At 45.2% G+C, this 18,354-nt stretch overlaps 1 protein-coding gene across 2 annotated transcripts; it reads right to left on the bottom strand.

Annotated features, from left to right (window-relative positions):
- Positions 1-3,765: 3,765 nt before the first annotated feature.
- Positions 3,766-17,417, bottom strand: Treml4 (triggering receptor expressed on myeloid cells like 4). Of its 2 annotated transcripts, none has more exons than XM_076915355.1 (6): positions 16,749-17,417; positions 16,180-16,524; positions 11,733-11,783; positions 11,422-11,503; positions 8,450-8,579; positions 3,766-7,234 (listed from the first exon to the last, which is right to left on the bottom strand). In XM_076915355.1, the coding sequence occupies exons 1-6, from the start codon at positions 16,807-16,809 to the stop codon at positions 7,136-7,138; spliced, it is 768 nt and encodes a 255-aa protein (XP_076771470.1). In that variant the 5' UTR covers positions 16,810-17,417; the 3' UTR covers positions 3,766-7,135. The 2 variants fall into 2 exon arrangements, with proteins under 2 accessions (XP_076771470.1, XP_034377798.1); XM_034521907.2 differs by having other exon boundaries at positions 3,767-7,112.
- Positions 17,418-18,354: the final 937 nt, after the last annotated feature.

The raw sequence follows: 18,354 nt of genomic DNA, 5'->3' as shown, positions 1-18,354 counted from the left end.
CACGCCCTCTTGGAATGGCAAATCACTGCGGCTCCCAACAACCAAATCCTTTAGGTTCAGACTTTAGAGAACTTAAACTCAGGTAAACTAACAGGCTGGTACCTACCATTAGTTTCCAAGTTACACCCCTCCCCAATAAAACCTGAGCCTAGCTCCAATTTCTAGGCTAACACCAACAAGATCTGTGTCTCCAGGTTAATATCCCCCAACAAATCCAGCGATTCCAGGTCAAATCCCCAACAAGCCCACCCCCTGCCTAACAACCACCAATGCAGAGAAAAACAGAAGTCAAGATTATGGTTTGACTCTCAGCATCAACCAACTATGCTAACCAACTAAGCTGTCTCCAGTGACAGCTACTTTTAGCCTTGCCAGGCTAAAAGCACTCACACACATACCCTCTTGCTGCTATCTATAAAACCTTACCCTGATAGGTGTTCAGGGCTCCTCTCCACCAAAACCATCCTGCGTGTCAGCAGTGGGCTGAGCCCTAGCTAGCTCCAATAAAGGCCCTGGTGTGATTTGCATTGGATTGGCTCATGTCTGGTCTTTTGAGATTCACTAACACCTCCTTAGCACCACAAGGAAGGAGCCAGGAGATTAGAAGACATTGCTAGTGTTAGTTTGTGGTCAAACAGAGCAATTTAGGAGAAACACAGAGACATCAGACTGAACCAGTCATCTTATAGAGGAGTTCTGAGCCAGAACAACTGAGTTGAACCAGCCAAGTGGAACTCAGAAAGAACTAGAAAGGGTGAGCTTATTCAGCAGCAAGTCTCAGAGGCTGAAAACATCCTAGGCTTAGATTAGATTGTACAGAGGCTAGAAGCTTCCAGGGCTAGGCCTAGGTTGGCAGATGGAGGGAGTGAGCCTCCAAGATGACAATTACAGCAGAAGAATAAGAGTTACTTTTACAAATGTCCTCTGAGACTTGGGGCAAGGGATTAATACAGATGTCCCGTCCAGGGCTCAGCAATTCCTTATTTTCTTAGTCTCAGCCTTTTGACCAGTTCTAAATCTCCAAACTTTCCATAGCAAGAAGAAGTTTCTCTGACCAAAGTTAAGAACATTACAAATGTATACATATAAGCACAAATATTTTGACAGCAGCTTGACCATGTAGCAAAACAACACCAGTAGGTTCCTCCTACCATGGGGTCCCTACCGGTGTCATGGTTGGAGGCAAAACGATCACACTGGGGGTGAGAATCAAAACTCGGTTCAGTCCAACCTAGCTGGGCTGGTCCAAACTCCAGGAGTCTGATGCCACTCTCAGCATATTTAAACATAGTATGATTTAGAAAAATGTCTCCTGGTATAATGCAATCCCCGATGTACAAGGAGGCATAATTACTTCAAAACTCAACTCAAAGTACATGTCATTTCTCCCAAGAAGATGAGTCCTAGAGATAGGTTACACATATTCAGTTTAAGAGCCTAGAGGGGGATCTGGCATGCTCTTGGTCATACAGATATCATTTGGGCTATTAGTCACCCTCAGTCCTGGTTGTGGGAGCCTGAGGGAGCTCCTGGCTATACTGATAATGTAAGAATCATTTATTTTGTTGTTGTTGTTGTTGTTTTTGTTTTTCAAGACTGGGTTTCTCTGTATAGCCCTGGCTGTCCCGGAACTCACTCTGTAGACCAGGCTGGCCTCGAACTCAGAAATCCACCTGCCTTTGCCTCCCAAGTGCTGGGATTAAAGGTGTGTGCCACCACTGCTCATAAGAAACATTTAGACTATTAGCTATCTCCAGTCTTGGTTGTAGAAGCTTGATATGGCCTGGTCCGACAGACCACCAAGCTGTCAATCACCTTCAATTCTCTCTGCATGGAAAAATAGGTTACACATCCTCTCCTTTGGGAAGACAATCCTGTGTGCTTAACATTTCCGGTTTCCTTGGTGATATGTGAGCATAAAACCTTCATGCTCCCAACATGCTTGCATTTGCTTCTTGGATGACCAGTCCATAGATGGTTCTACATACTTCCTGTAGATGCACTGTATGATCTCCGGTTGTCTAGGAAACAAAGCTGGAAGCGCCAGCAGCTTAGATTATGAAATCCTACAAACTCCTCTTCATAAATTTTAATGAAGTCACACATGGGTCCCAAGGACAGCGTGATGGAGATGTTCCCCACAGAACTGTCTGCATCATGAAAGTGAGAGGGTGAGACATCACATGCACCCTGGGTCCCAACAGTGTCCCCTGATGGAGAGCATGTGTGCAGTGGGGTGTGCATCAGTCACCTGGGTATCTGTACCCAGCAATCAGCAAGAGGAAGCATATATCTGGGGGAAGCACATTGTGTTATTTTATAGAAGTTAATAATGCAGATACAGATTGGAGATTGGAGAGATGGCTCACTGTTCTTACAAGGGACTGGAGTTCAATCCTCAGAATTTCACGACCGCCTGTGACTCCAGCCCATGGGAATCTGATGACCTCTTCTAGTCTCTACAGGCACACCACTCATGTACACACACACACACACACACACACACAGAGAGAGAGAGAGAGAGAGAGAGAGAGAGAGAGAGAGAGAGAGAGAGAGAGAGTGAGTCAAAAAGTCACAAGGGGGAAATGCCTCTTTTTTTGTATAATATCAGTCAAATTCAGGATTACATATCAAATGCATTAGAGTGGTGACCTTGGTTGGAAGAAATCAAGTAGAAATAAAAAAATGAGGATTTAAAAGGAGTATAGGCTCAGATTTTTCTAAACCTACGTACTTTATTTGGGGTTCTAGAGTGCTTTAACCTCCTTCTACCCCACTGACCAGAGGTAGAGAGAAAAAAATGATTTCTAGGAAAAGGGGGTTGTGGACCAGTTTAGAAGTAGTTCTTTAGGGTGATTTGTGCATTGGGGCCCATCATGGAAAACTTCTCTGTGTTCCAGCCACGGGGTGGGGTGGGGTGGGAGTGGGGGGAATGCCTCTTCAACTAGGCAAGCTGTGATCAAGCCAAGCGAATATAGTCCTTCCTGCCCGGTGGTCAGAGCTTTCCCCCCGTCCCCCCCCCCCCCCCCCGTTTCTCTTGGCTTCGGGCCAGCTCTGTGAACCTCTAGTCTCCGTTCCTCCGCAGCCCCCCAGCAGCATCTGGGGGCTCGAGAATGGAGACTGGCCTCCGGGCCCACTCAAGATCCCTGTGCTGCCCTCAGAATCAGTCTGAGTTCACTCCCCGTCCAGAGGTGCCCCAGCAGCCTCTCATGGCCCAGCGCCCACCCATGTTGCTCAGAACAAACTCAGTCAAGGTTCCTGCAATCCAGTTTCCAGTTTCGTCAGAGCAGTGGGAATCACCAACCACCCAATAAGATTCAGAAACCCACGCCCGCCCGAGACCACTCGAGGGCTATCATTCCCAGCAGGTGGTGGAGAATTCGGGCAGAGCCAGCTCCAAGAACACCCCCCACACCCCACCCCGAGGGTGCCTGCAAGAACCTCTCCATGGGACAGTGAGTAAATCCAGCCTAGCTCACAGGACTGGGCAGGCCTCTCCTTGTCTCTCTTTCTCTCTGTCTCTCCTTCTCTTCCACGTGTTCTGCCCCTCCCCCAGGGGTCAGTCATTCGTGCGCTGCCTCCTAGCTTCTCAGGAGCACTGACTCCAAACTCCAGTTCCCAGCCATTTCTCCCCAAGAGGTCAGTCTGCCTGCTAGCCTAGTAGGCTCCCCCCCCCACCCCCCCCCACCCCCCATCATTTGCAACGGGCTGCAGCCGCTTAGTTCAACTGTTTGCCTGAAGCAGCGCCTGTGACTTCTCCCCTTAGGTGCCTTTTCCTTTTGAGACAGTTTTCTTTCTCGTGGCTAAAAAACACCAGAGTGAGCCTAGAAAAACTGTGCTCCGCCTGCTAGCTGCTCCCAGGAGCTGCCGGCTCCCATACAGCTTCTCTCTCCCATGGCCCAGTCTCTTACACAGAAACTCACTCCTTCTGACTCTGACTCCCCTACCAAGCCCCTATGTTTCTTGCTTTGAACTTTCTTCAAGGTTGGCCTTTCTTCTCTTCCTCGACAGTTAGGATTTCTAAGAAAAACAAATGGGGAGTATTCCGCTAGAGCACCCAGATGCCACATGGCAGTGTAAGCCCCTCCCCCACTGCTTCTAAACCCGCCATTAATGTTTTTCTCCTTAATATGAATACCTGCGACAAAAATTCAGTGCTTTCAACCCAGAATTTTCTTGGTTTTTATTTAAACATTTCCTTTTCTCCCTAACAGAAATACTTGCAACAATGTTTGTGCTTTTCAACCCAAAATTTTTCACTTTTTGTTTAAATGTTTCCTTTTCTAACACTTGTGATTCATGTCCAACATTTTTTTTTTCAACTTTTTGAGACTTCTTTAAGGTTCTAAAGTCATCTAATCTACTTTCACAGGTCGAATCAACATGCTGATCACCATTTTTCAATCCCTAATTAACAACTAGTTTCCTTTTACAGACAAACTGTTGCTGCCTATCCCAGATACATAATTAACATGATGTTTTTCTTCCTCAGTCATCCAAAACACACTCAAAGGTACCTTCTAAGACTAAAATTTCCTCAAACACCTTTACTTTTCTAGGATCTTAACGACAGACCATGACGTGCATGCTCCAGAGTAACTTAATACTGGCTACCCACCCTTTACAGACATCCCCCTGCCGGGGTGCTGCTTTCCTGTTGTAATTATCCTATAGGTACTACCACAAGTCCAGCGAAGACAGCGCCATCTCCTGGAACCTGCCTGGGATGCCAAGCTGCCTTCTTCCAGACACCATCTGACTGAAGACTCCAGACACAAGCTGAACTCCAGAGACACATGCTGAGATCCAAAGACACATGCCAAAATGCAGAGACACACGCTGAGACAGAAGACAGATCCAAACCTTCCAGCTACAGATGAACTCTTTTGCCAAAGTCAAATAGCTAAAAGTTACATGTTAGTAAGGAAAACATAATGTCTATCTAGATTAATCAGATGTTATTACCCTCAAGCTGTACAACCTGTATTTGATTGGTTCAATGATCCCTTGCCTTCCCAACTCCCACAGTGATTCACTCTTTGTTGTTAGGATACCAACAGTCCAGTAGTTGTAATAGCCAATTATATACTCAAATTGATCCCTGCAGCGGCGGTGGCAGTGGCAGTGACAGAGGCGGTGGCATTCCTTGCTACCCACCACAATGCTCTGGGTTCCCGAATGAGAGAGAGACACACACAGCCTTTATATTTTGATGTGCCTAAAGCAGCTCAATGGCTGAGCCACCTCCACGTGGCTAATCTACCTCTCTCCTTTATTCCCAAGTTATTACTTACTAAAATCTATGTTCCATCTTTGCTGCCCTGGACTCAGATGGGCAGCCCTCTTGGGCCACTCTCCTCCCAACTCCTACAGGACTGGTATGCTCTCTTTCCTGCTTGGTGTCTCTCCTCTCCTCCCAGCATTGCAGATCTTTCTCTCTCCCTTGGTCCCTCCTAAAGGTCTCACCTCTGTCTGCCCTGCCCAGCCATTGGCTGCCAGCAACGTTACCAATCAGAACCAACAGGGGGCAGGGCCCCTCAGTGTCTTACATTCGAACATGCAGATTCTCGTACAAACAATTTTGGGGACCCAAATTAACATAATACAAGCAGCCACACCAATCCAATAGCAAACACCAAACATGAACCAGTAGCAGCAGCTCTATCCAGCAGAAACCACAAGGTTCTGCTGAATTGGCAACACAGAATACCACAAGAAGTATTGTGGTGCATTTCTCTCTACAAAGTGAAGCCCAATGCAGCCCAGCACAGCCCAGTACAGCACACGGCACACGGCACACAGCACACAGCCCAGTCCAGAGAAGTGTTGCAGGGCAAGAGCAACCTCTCACTGTTGGTGGGGTTTCATTTATACTCATTCCAAACACCACACATCCTCTCGTGTGTCTGCTTCAGCAAAACATCCTGTCCCAAGACAGCTTCCAGGAAAACATCATGTGACACAACTAAGTTTACAAAGAAACCAGAAATCTCCACTTCAAAGGAGAAATGGAACAAAAGTGTGTGCACAGATAGCATCATGTGGTGCTCAGATAGGTGGCAATCATGTGGTATGAGATATTTGTGAAGAAACATCTATATTATTCTCCTACACATAACAAAAAAGGGAGAATAAAGTGTGCTCCCTTCATAGTGGCCTTTTCATGGCTACAAGGCTTTGGTTACATTCAGCTTGTTGTCAATAGTGCATGACCACATCCACGCTGAATGCCAGTATCCAGGCTCTACTGAACGTCACATGGGTTGAACATCACTCTGGCCTCTTCCTGTTTTACAAATGTAACATTCTTTTTGTTCCCTAAACGATTCCCACCGCCACCAGCAGCAGCCAAAAATCCTCTTTGCATAAGCAGTCTTTCTCTGTGCAGATGAAATTGAGTCACTGGCTAAACCAGCACAATACTGACCCCTGGCGGTCACCTCTGATGTGTGACTACGTGAGGGGTCCGGTTTGAAACTCTTTTTTTCCCTTTAACTTCTTGACAGTTGTGGTCCACAGCGCACAGCCTTTCTTAGTTCCCCGTGTTAGGATTTAAGTCATTTCCCCCTTATTTTAGAAAATCTCGAGTTAGAGGAGAAGAAGCCCAGGGGAAACGGTGTCACCTGGTTCTGCTCTGATGCAAACCAAGAATGTGGACTTCAGTCCAGTGGACAGGCGCAGGCCTTGTGAGGAGCTCACTTGGGAAACAGCCTGTGAGTCATGTGATGCGAACGGAGGCAGGAGAGAAAATGAGAACGGCTCAGGGGTGGGGTTCTGGGAAGGTACATGAGATGACTGTTGCAGATGAACTTTCCGTGGTTGGTCAGCTTTGGGGAGGTCTGGGCTACAGGGGTGTGTGGTGCTGAGGGTGCTGGATACTGGAGTGACAGCCCTGGCCGTTTGAGGTGCGGGTCTGGTGGTTGTCTCCCATGGGCTTGCCTGATGGCTTCGGTAGAGCTGAGGTGGGGACTGCTGTGCTTCCTCGGTAGCCTTAGAAATGGTTAGCTTTCTTCTCACACTCCGAGATGTAGCTAAACGTTGCCCAAGGACTTCGAGATGTGAGGTAATTTTGAAAGCTCCATCATATCTGTTTCTGCCGCGTACTCACGACTCTGGGGAAGGAAGGAGAAACTTACTAAATATAGCCTCTCTGTGTCACCTTCTCTTGCCCCAGGACTGCTCTCTGATATGTTCTTCCTCTTTCCTTCCTCTGGAGGCCGTCCTCAGGCACCTTCTGAAAAACAAACAAACAAACAAAAACCTGGAAGAGAGATTTCCAACAAGGGCCCTAGGCCTCTCTCCTCTCAGAGGATGCTTTCTGTTTATCTCTGCTAAGATTGTACCCATCTATCTTCTGGAACTGGGAGAGTTGTGACCCTGGCTCTACTGCTCCTGTGATGTGTGTTACATTCATATATACACATGCTCTGCTGTTTGAGCTTCCTGTGGAGCTGCCTCTGGAAGTAAGACTCCATCATGCTCTACTGAGATAACAGGTTTGTTGCAAAGTGCCCTCCAAGCCTCTTGTCTGGGAATGGGGGGACCTAACCTTAAACAGGGAGGAAGAGAACAGTAAAACCAGCCACGGCTGAAAACACCATGCTTCTGTGAACAGCCTGAAGGTTATGATCTTAGTCAGGGTTTTATTGCTGTGAAGAGCCTCATATGTAAAGGATAACATTTCACTGGGGCTAGCTTACAGTTTCAGAGGTCTACTCCATTATTGTCTTCCCAGGGAAGCATGGCAGCATTCAGGCAGACAGGATGCTAGAGAAGCTGAGAGCGCTACATCTTGATTGGCAAGCAGCAGAAAGAGACTGTATGCCACACTGGGTGTTAACTTGAGCATAGGAGACCTCAAAGCCCACCCCCACAGTGACACACTTCCTCCAAAAATGCCACACCTCCTAATAGTGCCACTCCCTACGGGCCAAACATTCAAACACGAGTCTACATGGGCCATTCCTGTTCAAACCACCAGATTAATGTCTCCAGCAGAAGTTACTATTGTTTACCACATGGTATGAAAGTGTAGAGTCAGAGAAGCTGGAATTCCAGCCATGGGAAGCTCATCCATGAAGGCAAGTCTCATCTGGGACCCAGCTGGCTGCTTCAACTTCCCCGGTTGATTTGATGGTGTCTATATCTGCCCTGTTTGTTTCCTTGTTCTTCTGTTGAAGCCTCGCCCAAGGGGAGATGGCTCTGCCAGGGACTCTGTCTCTTGGAAACTCCCACTAGTGCCTCAGTGGGGCTTCCTTCCCTTTTTTGCCGGATGTTTTAAGTGCCTTGTTTTATGATAGTTTGCTATTTCTCTGCTATTTGGTGTTTGTGTTTTTACTTTGGCTTGCTGCATACTTAATAAACATACCCACTTGAAACTGAAATTATGGTTGTCATAGATCACTGGGCAGACCCTACAGAGCAGCCCCACCCCAGTCAGGCCACTCACCTGGCCACGCCTCCAGCAAAGGAGCACACAGAAAACTGACAGCATCAGGCCCTTCAGCAGGAGGAGGCCATATTGCACAGAGATCAGAAGTCCCGGGGAGGTCCAGCCAGGAGAGGAAGAACTTTGGTTTCTGGAGGTAGGAAGCAGATAGAGAAGCCTGGGTTGGGATGTCACCTGCTCCTGTGTGATCCTAAGCCATCTCCTTGTATCCAGAGTTTATGTGCATACTGACCCACCCTAGGCTCTGAAGGGACAATGAACACAATCTGGAATGGAGCTCTGGGGTCCCTGGGCCCGAGAGGAAACCAACTTATAAGACACCCAATTGGAAGGGTCAAAACCTCTGGCTGGGGATCTGAACTGAGCTGGGAGAAGGAACCGCCTCACTTCATTAGATAAGAAGCCATCAAGCTGGTCCACACACTGATCTGCTGGGAAGAGGCTGTCCCACCCAGGACCAGAGCTCAGCAGGCCAGTGAGGAGATCACAGACACTTCAGGGGACCTGAGTCTTCAACTTCTCTACTCCTTCCAAATGTCTAACCACCTTGCTCACTGTGAAGGTGTGACGTGGTGCTTCCTGATGATCTTACTTACTGACACATGTGAGTACACGAGTTTGCCTTTTAGATTTTCTGTCATCGTCCTTGTTGTCTGCCTGGTCCCACTGGATTGGCCATTTTTTCCCATTTGAGGACCATAACTGCCCTGCCGTGTTTGCCTTTTAATTAATTTTTTTCAGTCTCTCATCTGCTTGCGAACGTTTCCCACAATGTTGCTTGTTGAGTACAATCCTTCCCTCCTTCATGTAATTTGTTTAACTTAACCCCCATGATGTATGTTTTTAATGTTTTCTGTAAAAAATAAAAAAGTCTCCTCCTCTTCACCCAGATATTCACTATTTCTTTATTTCTTTTGTTTTTTTGAGACAGGGTCTCATTATGTAGTGCTGTCTATCCTGGAACTTGTTATGGAGACCAGTCTAGCCTCAAGCTCACAGAAATCCCCGTCTCTTCCTCTGGAGTGCTGGGATTAAAGGCATGCACCACCACACCCAGCCATGTCTTTTAAAAAATTAACTGAAGTTTATTTTTCATAGTTACACAATTTTAATCTGCCCAGGGTTCAGCATTGTGTATAGTAGCAGAAGGCCCGGTTAAATTATATAGCTAGTCTTCCAAATAACGGGAACTTGCCCCCACTGTTTATGGATATCACTATACGTTATAATCTGTCCCTGCATTTCCACAGATCTGTTTACATACTCCCACTTGATCCTCTGTCCTTCTCATTAGGGTCCTCCATCTTTTTTTTTTTTAAGATAGAGATTTATATAGCTCAGGCCATCCTCATACTCTCTATGTGGGGCAGGATGACCTTTACCTCCGGATCCCCTGGTCTCCACCTCTCAGTACAGGGATTACAGGCATGAGTACGGCCATGACAGGCTCACTTCCTGTACCTGTACTGCACTGTTCTCAAAGGTAACTATTTGTTTATTTACTTTTATTTTATGTTTCGTACGAATGTTTGGGCTGCAAATATGTATGTGCACCATATGCATGCCCACAGAGGCCAGAAGTAGAGTTATAGCCTGTTGGGAGTGCTGGAAATTAAACCCCTGGCATGATCTTTGTTGATCTTGCATCTGACAACCTTGCCTAACTTTTTAATGAGACTTAATGGTTGCTTGATTCTGGGGGCATTTCTTGTTTCTGCTTTTGTTGTTGCTTGATTGTTTATTGGATTTGGAGAAGTCTGTTGAGTTTTTTTTTTTTGTTTTTTTTTTCTGTTTCTGTTTGTTGCTGGTTTTCAGAGCTTGTACATTGTATAGCCCTGACCTTAGAAGTTGCTCTGTCATCCAGGCTGGTCTTGGTCTCACAGAGATCCACCTGCCCCTACCTCCCCAATGCTGAGTGTTTGTATATATTATCTTGGTCGTGACAACAGTATATCTACTGTGTTAAAACTTTTCAAAGAAACATGTACAGGTTTTTATGGTCTTCATTAAAAAAAATCCTCTTAATGTTTTGCAATCTCACCATCTTTTTTTTACTCATGGGTGTGTGGGTGTCTGATGGCTTCAGCTATCTCATTACATTTGATATGAAATCTCATTCTTGTTCTTTTGTAGATAATCTTTAAGTTTCCAGAATGTTCTGGTCTTGATATTCTCAAATCAGGAACTGGGTCTACAGATGTCCATCTGCCTGTCTGTGTCTGTGGGAATGGTTCCTATTTCTCTGTCTCTCTCTCTCTCTCTCTCTCTCTCTCTCTTGACAATGTCTTTATATGGGTAAGTGAGAGAGATAAGGAGAGAGAGAGGGATAAGGAAGAAGAGAAGGATGGAGGGATAAAATGAAAGAGAGAGATCAAGCACTGATACATATACATATACATATACATATTCTTTCTCTACTTTTTTGACACAAGGTCTTTCACTTAACCTAAAGCTCACTGGTTGGAGAGTCTGCTGGCTGGCCACTGAGCCTGTGAGACCTGCCTGTCTCTGCCTCCCAGCACTGGGATTCCAGATCTAGATCTGCCATACCCAGCTTTTTATGTGGGTGTCGGGGACCTAAATTCGGACGTTCATGCTCACTGCTCATACAGCAAACACTGATCACGGAGCCAACTCCCCAGCCTTCTGTGAGTCTTTGTTATCTGAGAGCTTTCCTTTTCTTACAATTCTGTGAAACTTATATTGATTCTTTCTTCACATATCTCTTCCTTTTCATCCTTCTTTATAGAGATTCAGACTCATTCTGTTCCTCCCTGCCTTTTCGACAGCTCTTCCAATATGTAGGACCTGCTCTCCAGGCTCCATTTCTTCTTTCTCCACTTCCATGTCTGTCTGGACCTGGGAGTGCCTCTGAAGAGCTCGATGCCCAGCCATCCTGAGGACGATCCTTCCCTACAGGAGCTCCCTGGGCATCTCCCAGGACTCTTCCCTCTAAAGACATCCCGACTCACCTGTGCTCAGAGCCATTGATGGAAGGGTCAGTGATCTCCTCAGGAGAGGTGGTCAGAACTAAGAAGGACGTAAAGATGGTGGCTGCTTAGAGGACCAGGATGGAGACCAAGAATGGGTCCCAAGAGCATGAGAGGAAGTAGAGAAAGGTTAGATGGAAGCACACCCCACTGTCCCTCAGGCCAGGACTACCTGCACCTAAAATCTTTATACTTAATTTGTTTACATATATAAGGCATCAACCATAGAGGCAGGCCTCCCGTATCCTTACCCAAACTGCCTGGCTAGCCCCCTTTCCTCCCGGCAAACCTACCGTTGCTTTCTGGGAGCCAAGCAATCGTCTGTGAAGGAAGAGTTGATGAGGCTAGAGAAGAAAAGAGAAGATAACTATGCATAAAAGGGTGAATGAAATCTGGACACTAATCTCTGAAAGATGCAGGAGACTCAGAGTTGACTGGGTCTAAAATCTTTAACCTAAGACTTACATATTTATGGGCTGCTGAGATAATCCGATGACCTGACTTTGAGCCTTAGAACCCACAGTGGAAGGAAAGAGGCAACTCCCAAAAGTTGTCCTCTGGTCCCACATGTGTACTATGGCCTATGCCCTAGTGCATACAATAATAATAGCAATAGTAAGAATAATTCTTATTATCATCATTAATATAATTATAAATTTAAAAGAGGATTTCATACATCTATGCTATGCCATTTACTGTTTCAATATATGTTGTACATATGGCATGACGTTCAAACCGAAGTTAGCTGTGTACTTGACATTTATAATTTCTTCATGGTAAAACCATTTAAAATCCTTTTTATAGCCTTTTAAAAGCAGGCAGAGGCTAGAGAGATGGTTAAAGCACTAGCTGCTCTTGTAGATATAGGACAATAAGATAGATAGATAGACAGACAGACAGTCAGACAGATGATAGAACATATAGAAATATAGTCCCATATATACCAGTCCTACTGGTAGGACATATAGTACATATAGATAGGACCTATAAGACCAGCCTTTGATTCCCAGCACCCACACAGTGGCTCACAACCATCCATAACTTCAGCTCCAGAGGACCCAGATCCTCCTCTGGCCTCCATGGGCACCAAACATATGTGTTACACAGTTCTACATGCAGGCAAAACATGCATATGTGTAAAATAAGATAAATAAATATTCTACATTTTTAATAATCAGAAGCAAATAGCACATTATTGTTATCAGAAGTCTGTGCAGCACAGCATTAGAATTTCTGTCCCCTTCATGTCACTCAATAGTCTTCAGCCAAGCCTCACCCTCACTCTTCCTGGCTCCTTCCTCAGCTTCTGGTAACCACTAATCTAGTCCAATGTCTATCAAATCAGGGTTTTGTTATTGTTGATTGGTAGTTTTGAGACAGGGTCTCACTATGTAGCTCTCACTTGCCCAGAACTCCCTTGGTAGACCAGGGTAGCCTCAGACTCACAGAGATCCATCTGCCTCTGTCTCCTGAGTGCTGGGATTAAAGGCTTGCACCACCATACTGGCTAGCATTTTTTTTTTCAGTCAGGGTTCCTTGTAGCCCAGGCTGGACTCAAAATTTCTTCATAGCTCAAGATGGTGAACTTGTGATCTACCAGTCTCCACTTCCCAAGAACCAGGACCATAGGCTGGTAAGACACATAGTAGTAGTTCCAGGCTGTTGTCACAATGACAACTGTGCTAATTTACATTTACAAATGGCTACACATAAGGCTTTCTCCGAGTCTTCCCCAGCACCTGTTATTGTTTGTCTTTTGGGGAAGGGTGATTTTTACAGAGTGATATGATATCTCACAATGGTTTTCATTCATGTTTCCCTGGCAGGCAGTGATGTTGAGGGTTTTCTTGGCCATTTGGTTGTTGTTGTTTGGTTTGGTTTTGGCGGCTGCTCAGATTGGCAGGAGAGCATTATGTATAGCAGAAATCAAATCTGGCCTTCCAGGGGGAAGTGGGTTGTGGTAGACCTGATAGCACACTTGATTTCTTTATATCTGAAGCCCTGAGTGGAACTCCCTCATTGCTTAGTTTCTAGGGTATCCACCCAAGGGGAGTGCCCTTCTGAGTCCCATGCTCCTCGACCTGCCCGACCATAACTCTTTCCTCCTCAATAACTTACTCATCTTTGTTTGCAGCCAGATGGAGGAAGAGTGGGCAAGGCTATAAGAGAAAAAGAGAAGATGACTGTGTGGGGTCCTGAAGGGAAAATAAAGTCTGACACCTAAACAGCGACAGGATATAGGGGGGCTTAGAGCATCTGTTAGGAGCCAACTAGCTAATGACTAGCAGGTAATCTTCTTGAGATGACTTCACCTTAGTTTAAAATTTATGATGGAACTCCAGTAGGCAAGGCCCAAGAGAAAATCATTTTAGGAAAGATTCTTGATATTAATGTGCTTTTCCTGTTATTATCACATGTATAACAATCACTAGGTATTAGCCCACTCTTTTGAGCAGAATTCTGCAGAACAACAAAGATGTACTGTCTTGTAGTAATGCTATATAGAAAAGTAGATGATTTCTTTATCCTCAATGATGATCCTATAAGAAATCCTAAATTTATAATAATTATTAAGCTGTTTTAATAACACTATTAACTTCTTTCTGATAGCCAAAATTGCAATTAGAACTCTGCCAGTCTTTAGTATCTATCACCAGTTAATTGCTACAGACATTCTACTCCTCAGAGCACCTTTCAAGAGGTTGTAAAACCATTAGCCAAAAGTTATAAACAGGGAATAAATGATTTATTATAGGTACTAGGGCAGAAGATAAAATAGTGACTGGGTTTATCTATACAAAACTTTACTAATAACTAACTTAGTTATGGGTTTTAATTCTCTATGAACCTGTGGAGCTGTGTCAGGTGTTTAGCCAGATGATTACTCCTAATGAATTTGCATGTAAACATTCTCTGTTGTAAACTTCTATTTCGATTTATGATTTGAACTTATGTGTAAACTTGTGATGAACTTTTTACCATGTGATTATGTATTCTGAAAGACGCTTAAGTGCTGAGGACAGAGTGAAGAGTCAGAGCTGAGCTGGGGAGAACTTTTAGACAGAACATTTTTTAGACATGATCTGAACAGAACTTTTTAGAACAGAACTGAGGACAAATTTTTAGTCAACACACAAGAGAACTTTTTAGACAGAACTGAACTTAATAAGAACTTGAAGTAAAGACATAGCATTGGAGAAAAGGCATTGAGAGTAAGAGCATTACTGTGACATCAGAGCAAGAAGAGAGTGCAAGATTAAAAGGAGAATGCAGAGCAGAATAACTTAGAAACTCTAGGTAACATAAAAAACTAAGAGAGCAATGTGCAGAGTGCAGAAGAAAAGAGGAAATAAGAAGCTGCTCCTTAAGAGGCTGCTCCTTACCATGGGAAAGAACAGGCAGGCTTAGTCTTATTAAGAGGAACAAAGCTTTCTTCTTTAAAACGTGGGTTTAATGCATTTAGCATTAAAAGGGTAAAAGCTTTTTCTTTCTCTGTACAATAAAGATTGGAGCTCGTTTTTCACCCAGAATGAGTGAGTTCTTTCTGCACTGGTGCTTGCTCCTTTGCTCCAAATGCATATGTAAGTATGGATGTGTGTAAGGACGCAATTGTGAGAATGTATGAAACCTGGACCCAACTGATTTGAATGGAAATGTATAAATATGCATGTGTGAATCTGTATGAATTTATATGAGTTTATGCGTATTTTCTTATGTAAAAGTTTTTCCTTCCGTGAGCATGATTCTCTTCTCCTGGTTCAATCACAGTTTATTGATCCAAACTTCCCCCTAACCTGACAAATGAGAGGCATCTGGGAAAAAGGAAAAGTTTGTAGCAATTAACCCTTTACTTAATCTCCTGTTGTTTTAGGAGGAGGAGCTAAATGCCAGAGACTGCAGTTTCTGGCCTCAGAAGACACAGAAGGCAGGTCAGCTACAGTAGCAAAGTAACTTAGACTTAGATAAGTAAACTTTTTATTATTATACAGCAAAACTCTAAATATCTCGTAAGACAAAAGTCTTACCCTCCGACCGATACTCTTTCCCCTCTGCTGCCTCAAGGGGAATCAAGAACAAAACAGAGGACCATGCCAGGCTTGGCCCCTGGCAAGAAAGATCCCAGGAGCCCTTGGGCCAGTAGGAATTTGTACCTCAGGTCTGCACAGGTGTGCCTAAGTAAGAAAGTGGGTAGGAGGACTGGAGAGGTAGCTCAGCCATTGAGCACCCAGAGGCTCTTGCAAAGGATCTGAGTTTGGTTCCCAGCATCCACACTGAGTGGTTCCCAGCAACTTGTGACTCTAGCTGCAAGAGATCCTAGTCTTTGGTTTCCATGGGCACTGGTACACATGTGGCATGTGCACTTAAGTGCTCATAATTTAAAATAAAAACATTCCAACATTTTTTTTGAGACAAAGTCTTACTATGTAGTTCTGGCTGGCCTGGACCTCACTATTTAGACTAGGCCGGCCTCAAACTCAGATCTACCTGCCTATGCCTCGCAAATGTTGGGATTAAAGTCGCACAATGCTAGTGTAAACTAAATAAGAGTTGGAGAGAGACTCGAGGTGCCTACCCCATGAAACTTAAACATTCTTTCTCAATGCAGAGCCAGGCATGACAGAGACTGAAATCAGTCAAATCAGGTGTCAAGATTAGGGATCACAAAGAGAAGGAAAGGATCAGGGATCTATATTGTGCTTGGTCCCTGGAAGGGGGTTGTATCTCTAAGAAAGGCCTTACCTGGAGACACCACCAGGCTGATGTCTCTGAGAACGGTTACTTTATGGAGGGAAGGACTAAATAAACCACACCAGTAGAACGCCGAGTCCTCCTCTGTTAGCTGAGTCATGGTGATGTTGAAGAAGCCAGCTTCAGGATCATCCCAGATCGTGTGCCGTAATTCCCTGACTGCTTTCCGAGGCTCAGAGGTAGTGATCACTCTCCTACATCTATTTGGGGATGTTTGCCGACACCACGTTTTCAGCACATAAGGCCCCTCCTTGGACGTGTACTTGCACTGCACGGAGAGGCTCTGTCCTACCATTCCATGAAGCTCCTCAGATATAACTGTGGATGCCCAGACATCTGGATGACAAACCGTCAGGTCAGAGGTCAGAGGTCAGAGGTCAGAGTCTCAGCTGTATACATTTGTTTCTGGGACTAGGGAAGCCAATACAATGGCTTCCAACACCCAAACACAGAACATGGTCCCAAAGCCAGCCCTGGTCACGGGGTCAGTCTGGTTCCTGCCCAGCCCTTGTCGTCCTTCTATCCCATCTCTCAACCCCTTATAACCTGAATCATCTCACCTGAGGCCAGGAGCACCAGCAGCACAGGGACGGGCAGCAGATGTGAGCACCTCCAGGCCATACCAGTCCAGACTCTGTCAGTGAACAAGAGGAGAAAAAGAGGAGGCCTCTGAACTAGGCAGGAGTCTTCCCCTAAGTCTCAGCATCTGTGAGATGTAAGAACCAAGGAAGACGGGAGCTTTGGTTGGGGAAGTGGCCAGCCTAGGAAGGCGGGCTTATGGACCCATAAGAGGAACAATAGCCAGACCTGCACCGGGAACTGCAAGCTGCAGGGTCCATCTGTGGCCCTCACACTTCACCCCTGCTCATCCTCTCCCCATCTCAGCCACTCCACACCAATCACACTCCTCCATTGTTGCTACAAAAAAGGGGGAAGTAAGAGGTCCTTTCCTCTTTTGTTTCTTCCTGAGAAAGGTCAAAGGTCCCTAGAGGTGTGGCCAGAGTCCTGGGAATCCCCATCCCTAAGATAAGTCAGGGCCCTCACCTCCAGTGTGTTGTCATCCTGGAAGGTATGTGAGCCACCAGACTCCAATGCCAGACTGTAAGGATGGTCCCTGGAAAAGAGGAGTGGGGCTACTGAGAGGTAAAGAACAATGAGGAAGAATTGTCAGAAGGGAAGGCTAGAGGGAGGGGCCTCTTAGGGGTGAGAAAGGAAGCAGGGGAATTCATGACCATGTTGAAGGGACATATGAGTGGGTGAGTGAAAACAAGAAAAATTATCTCATGTTAACAGCTCATATGCAAAAATGTCTGGAAGAAAGGGTGACCCAGGCTGGGACAGTGTAGCAATAAAATAACTGATGTTTATAGTCATATGTTATATTTATATATTATAAAATGCCCACAAGTCTGGGTTTAAGAAGATGATGGAGTAGATAAACAAGTGGAGAAGAACAATGCTTTCCAGGAGCAAGGATTTCATGACCTATAATGGTGGATGAGGGGACTGAAGGCCCATATCCCCCAAAGTCATATGCTAAAACTCAACTCCAACAGAGGTAGGGCCTCTGAGGAGTTGACAGGTCACATGGGCTCCATGCTCATGAATGAAGTTGGTGCATTTGCAAAACAGAGCAAGAGGTAGTCTGAGGCTCGGTCCTGCAGTGGTTTGTATATGATTTCCATTTGCTCTTAAAGTGGGTGGATCAGAAGCTCAGTTCCCAGAGTAGTGTAAGGCCTTTAAGAAGCAGGCTAAGGGAGTCCTTAGAACAACTGACATGCCTTGAGTTACCACTCTGTCTCTGTTTATCTCTGTCTCTCTGCCCCCCCCCACTCCCATAATTGACTCTTAAGATTTGATGCCATCAAATTTGAGGCTGTAACAAGAACTAACCTAAGCTCATGCCTTTGAGCTTTCGTATGTGTTTCTTAAACAAACCTCTTTTCTTTATAAAGTAACTGACTTGGGTATTTTATTTTAGTGCCAAAACATTAACTCAGATGCCATCTTCTAAGCCTCAAGAACTAACTAAATGAATTTATTTATAAAGTAGCCAGTCTAAGTATGTTACAGCAGTTTCGAAGTGCTAGGATATGTCTGGAACATTTACTCTTTTCTAAAGGAGAAGGAACGCAGCACCTGCTGCTTGTGTTGGGGGCTGTCTGT

The sequence above is a fragment of the Arvicanthis niloticus genome, chromosome 17 (assembly GCF_011762505.2).
Source record: "Arvicanthis niloticus isolate mArvNil1 chromosome 17, mArvNil1.pat.X, whole genome shotgun sequence".
NCBI lineage: Eukaryota > Metazoa > Chordata > Mammalia > Rodentia > Muridae > Arvicanthis > Arvicanthis niloticus.
This window is presented reverse-complemented; position numbering and strand designations above follow the sequence as displayed.

Coding starts and splice junctions, on each gene's coding strand:
- Treml4 (XM_076915355.1), bottom strand. CDS start 16,809: ATGGCCTGGAGGTGCTCACATCTGCTGCCCGTCCCTGTGCTGCTGGTG. Junction 11,784..16,179: donor CAGCCTGGTGGTGTCTCCAG/GTAAGGCCTTTC, acceptor TTTCTTCTCTAG/CCTCATCAACTCTTCCTTCA. Junction 7,235..8,449: donor TTTGCTGGAGGCGTGGCCAG/GTGAGTGGCCTG, acceptor TTTGTTTTTCAG/AAGGTGCCTGAGGACGGCCT.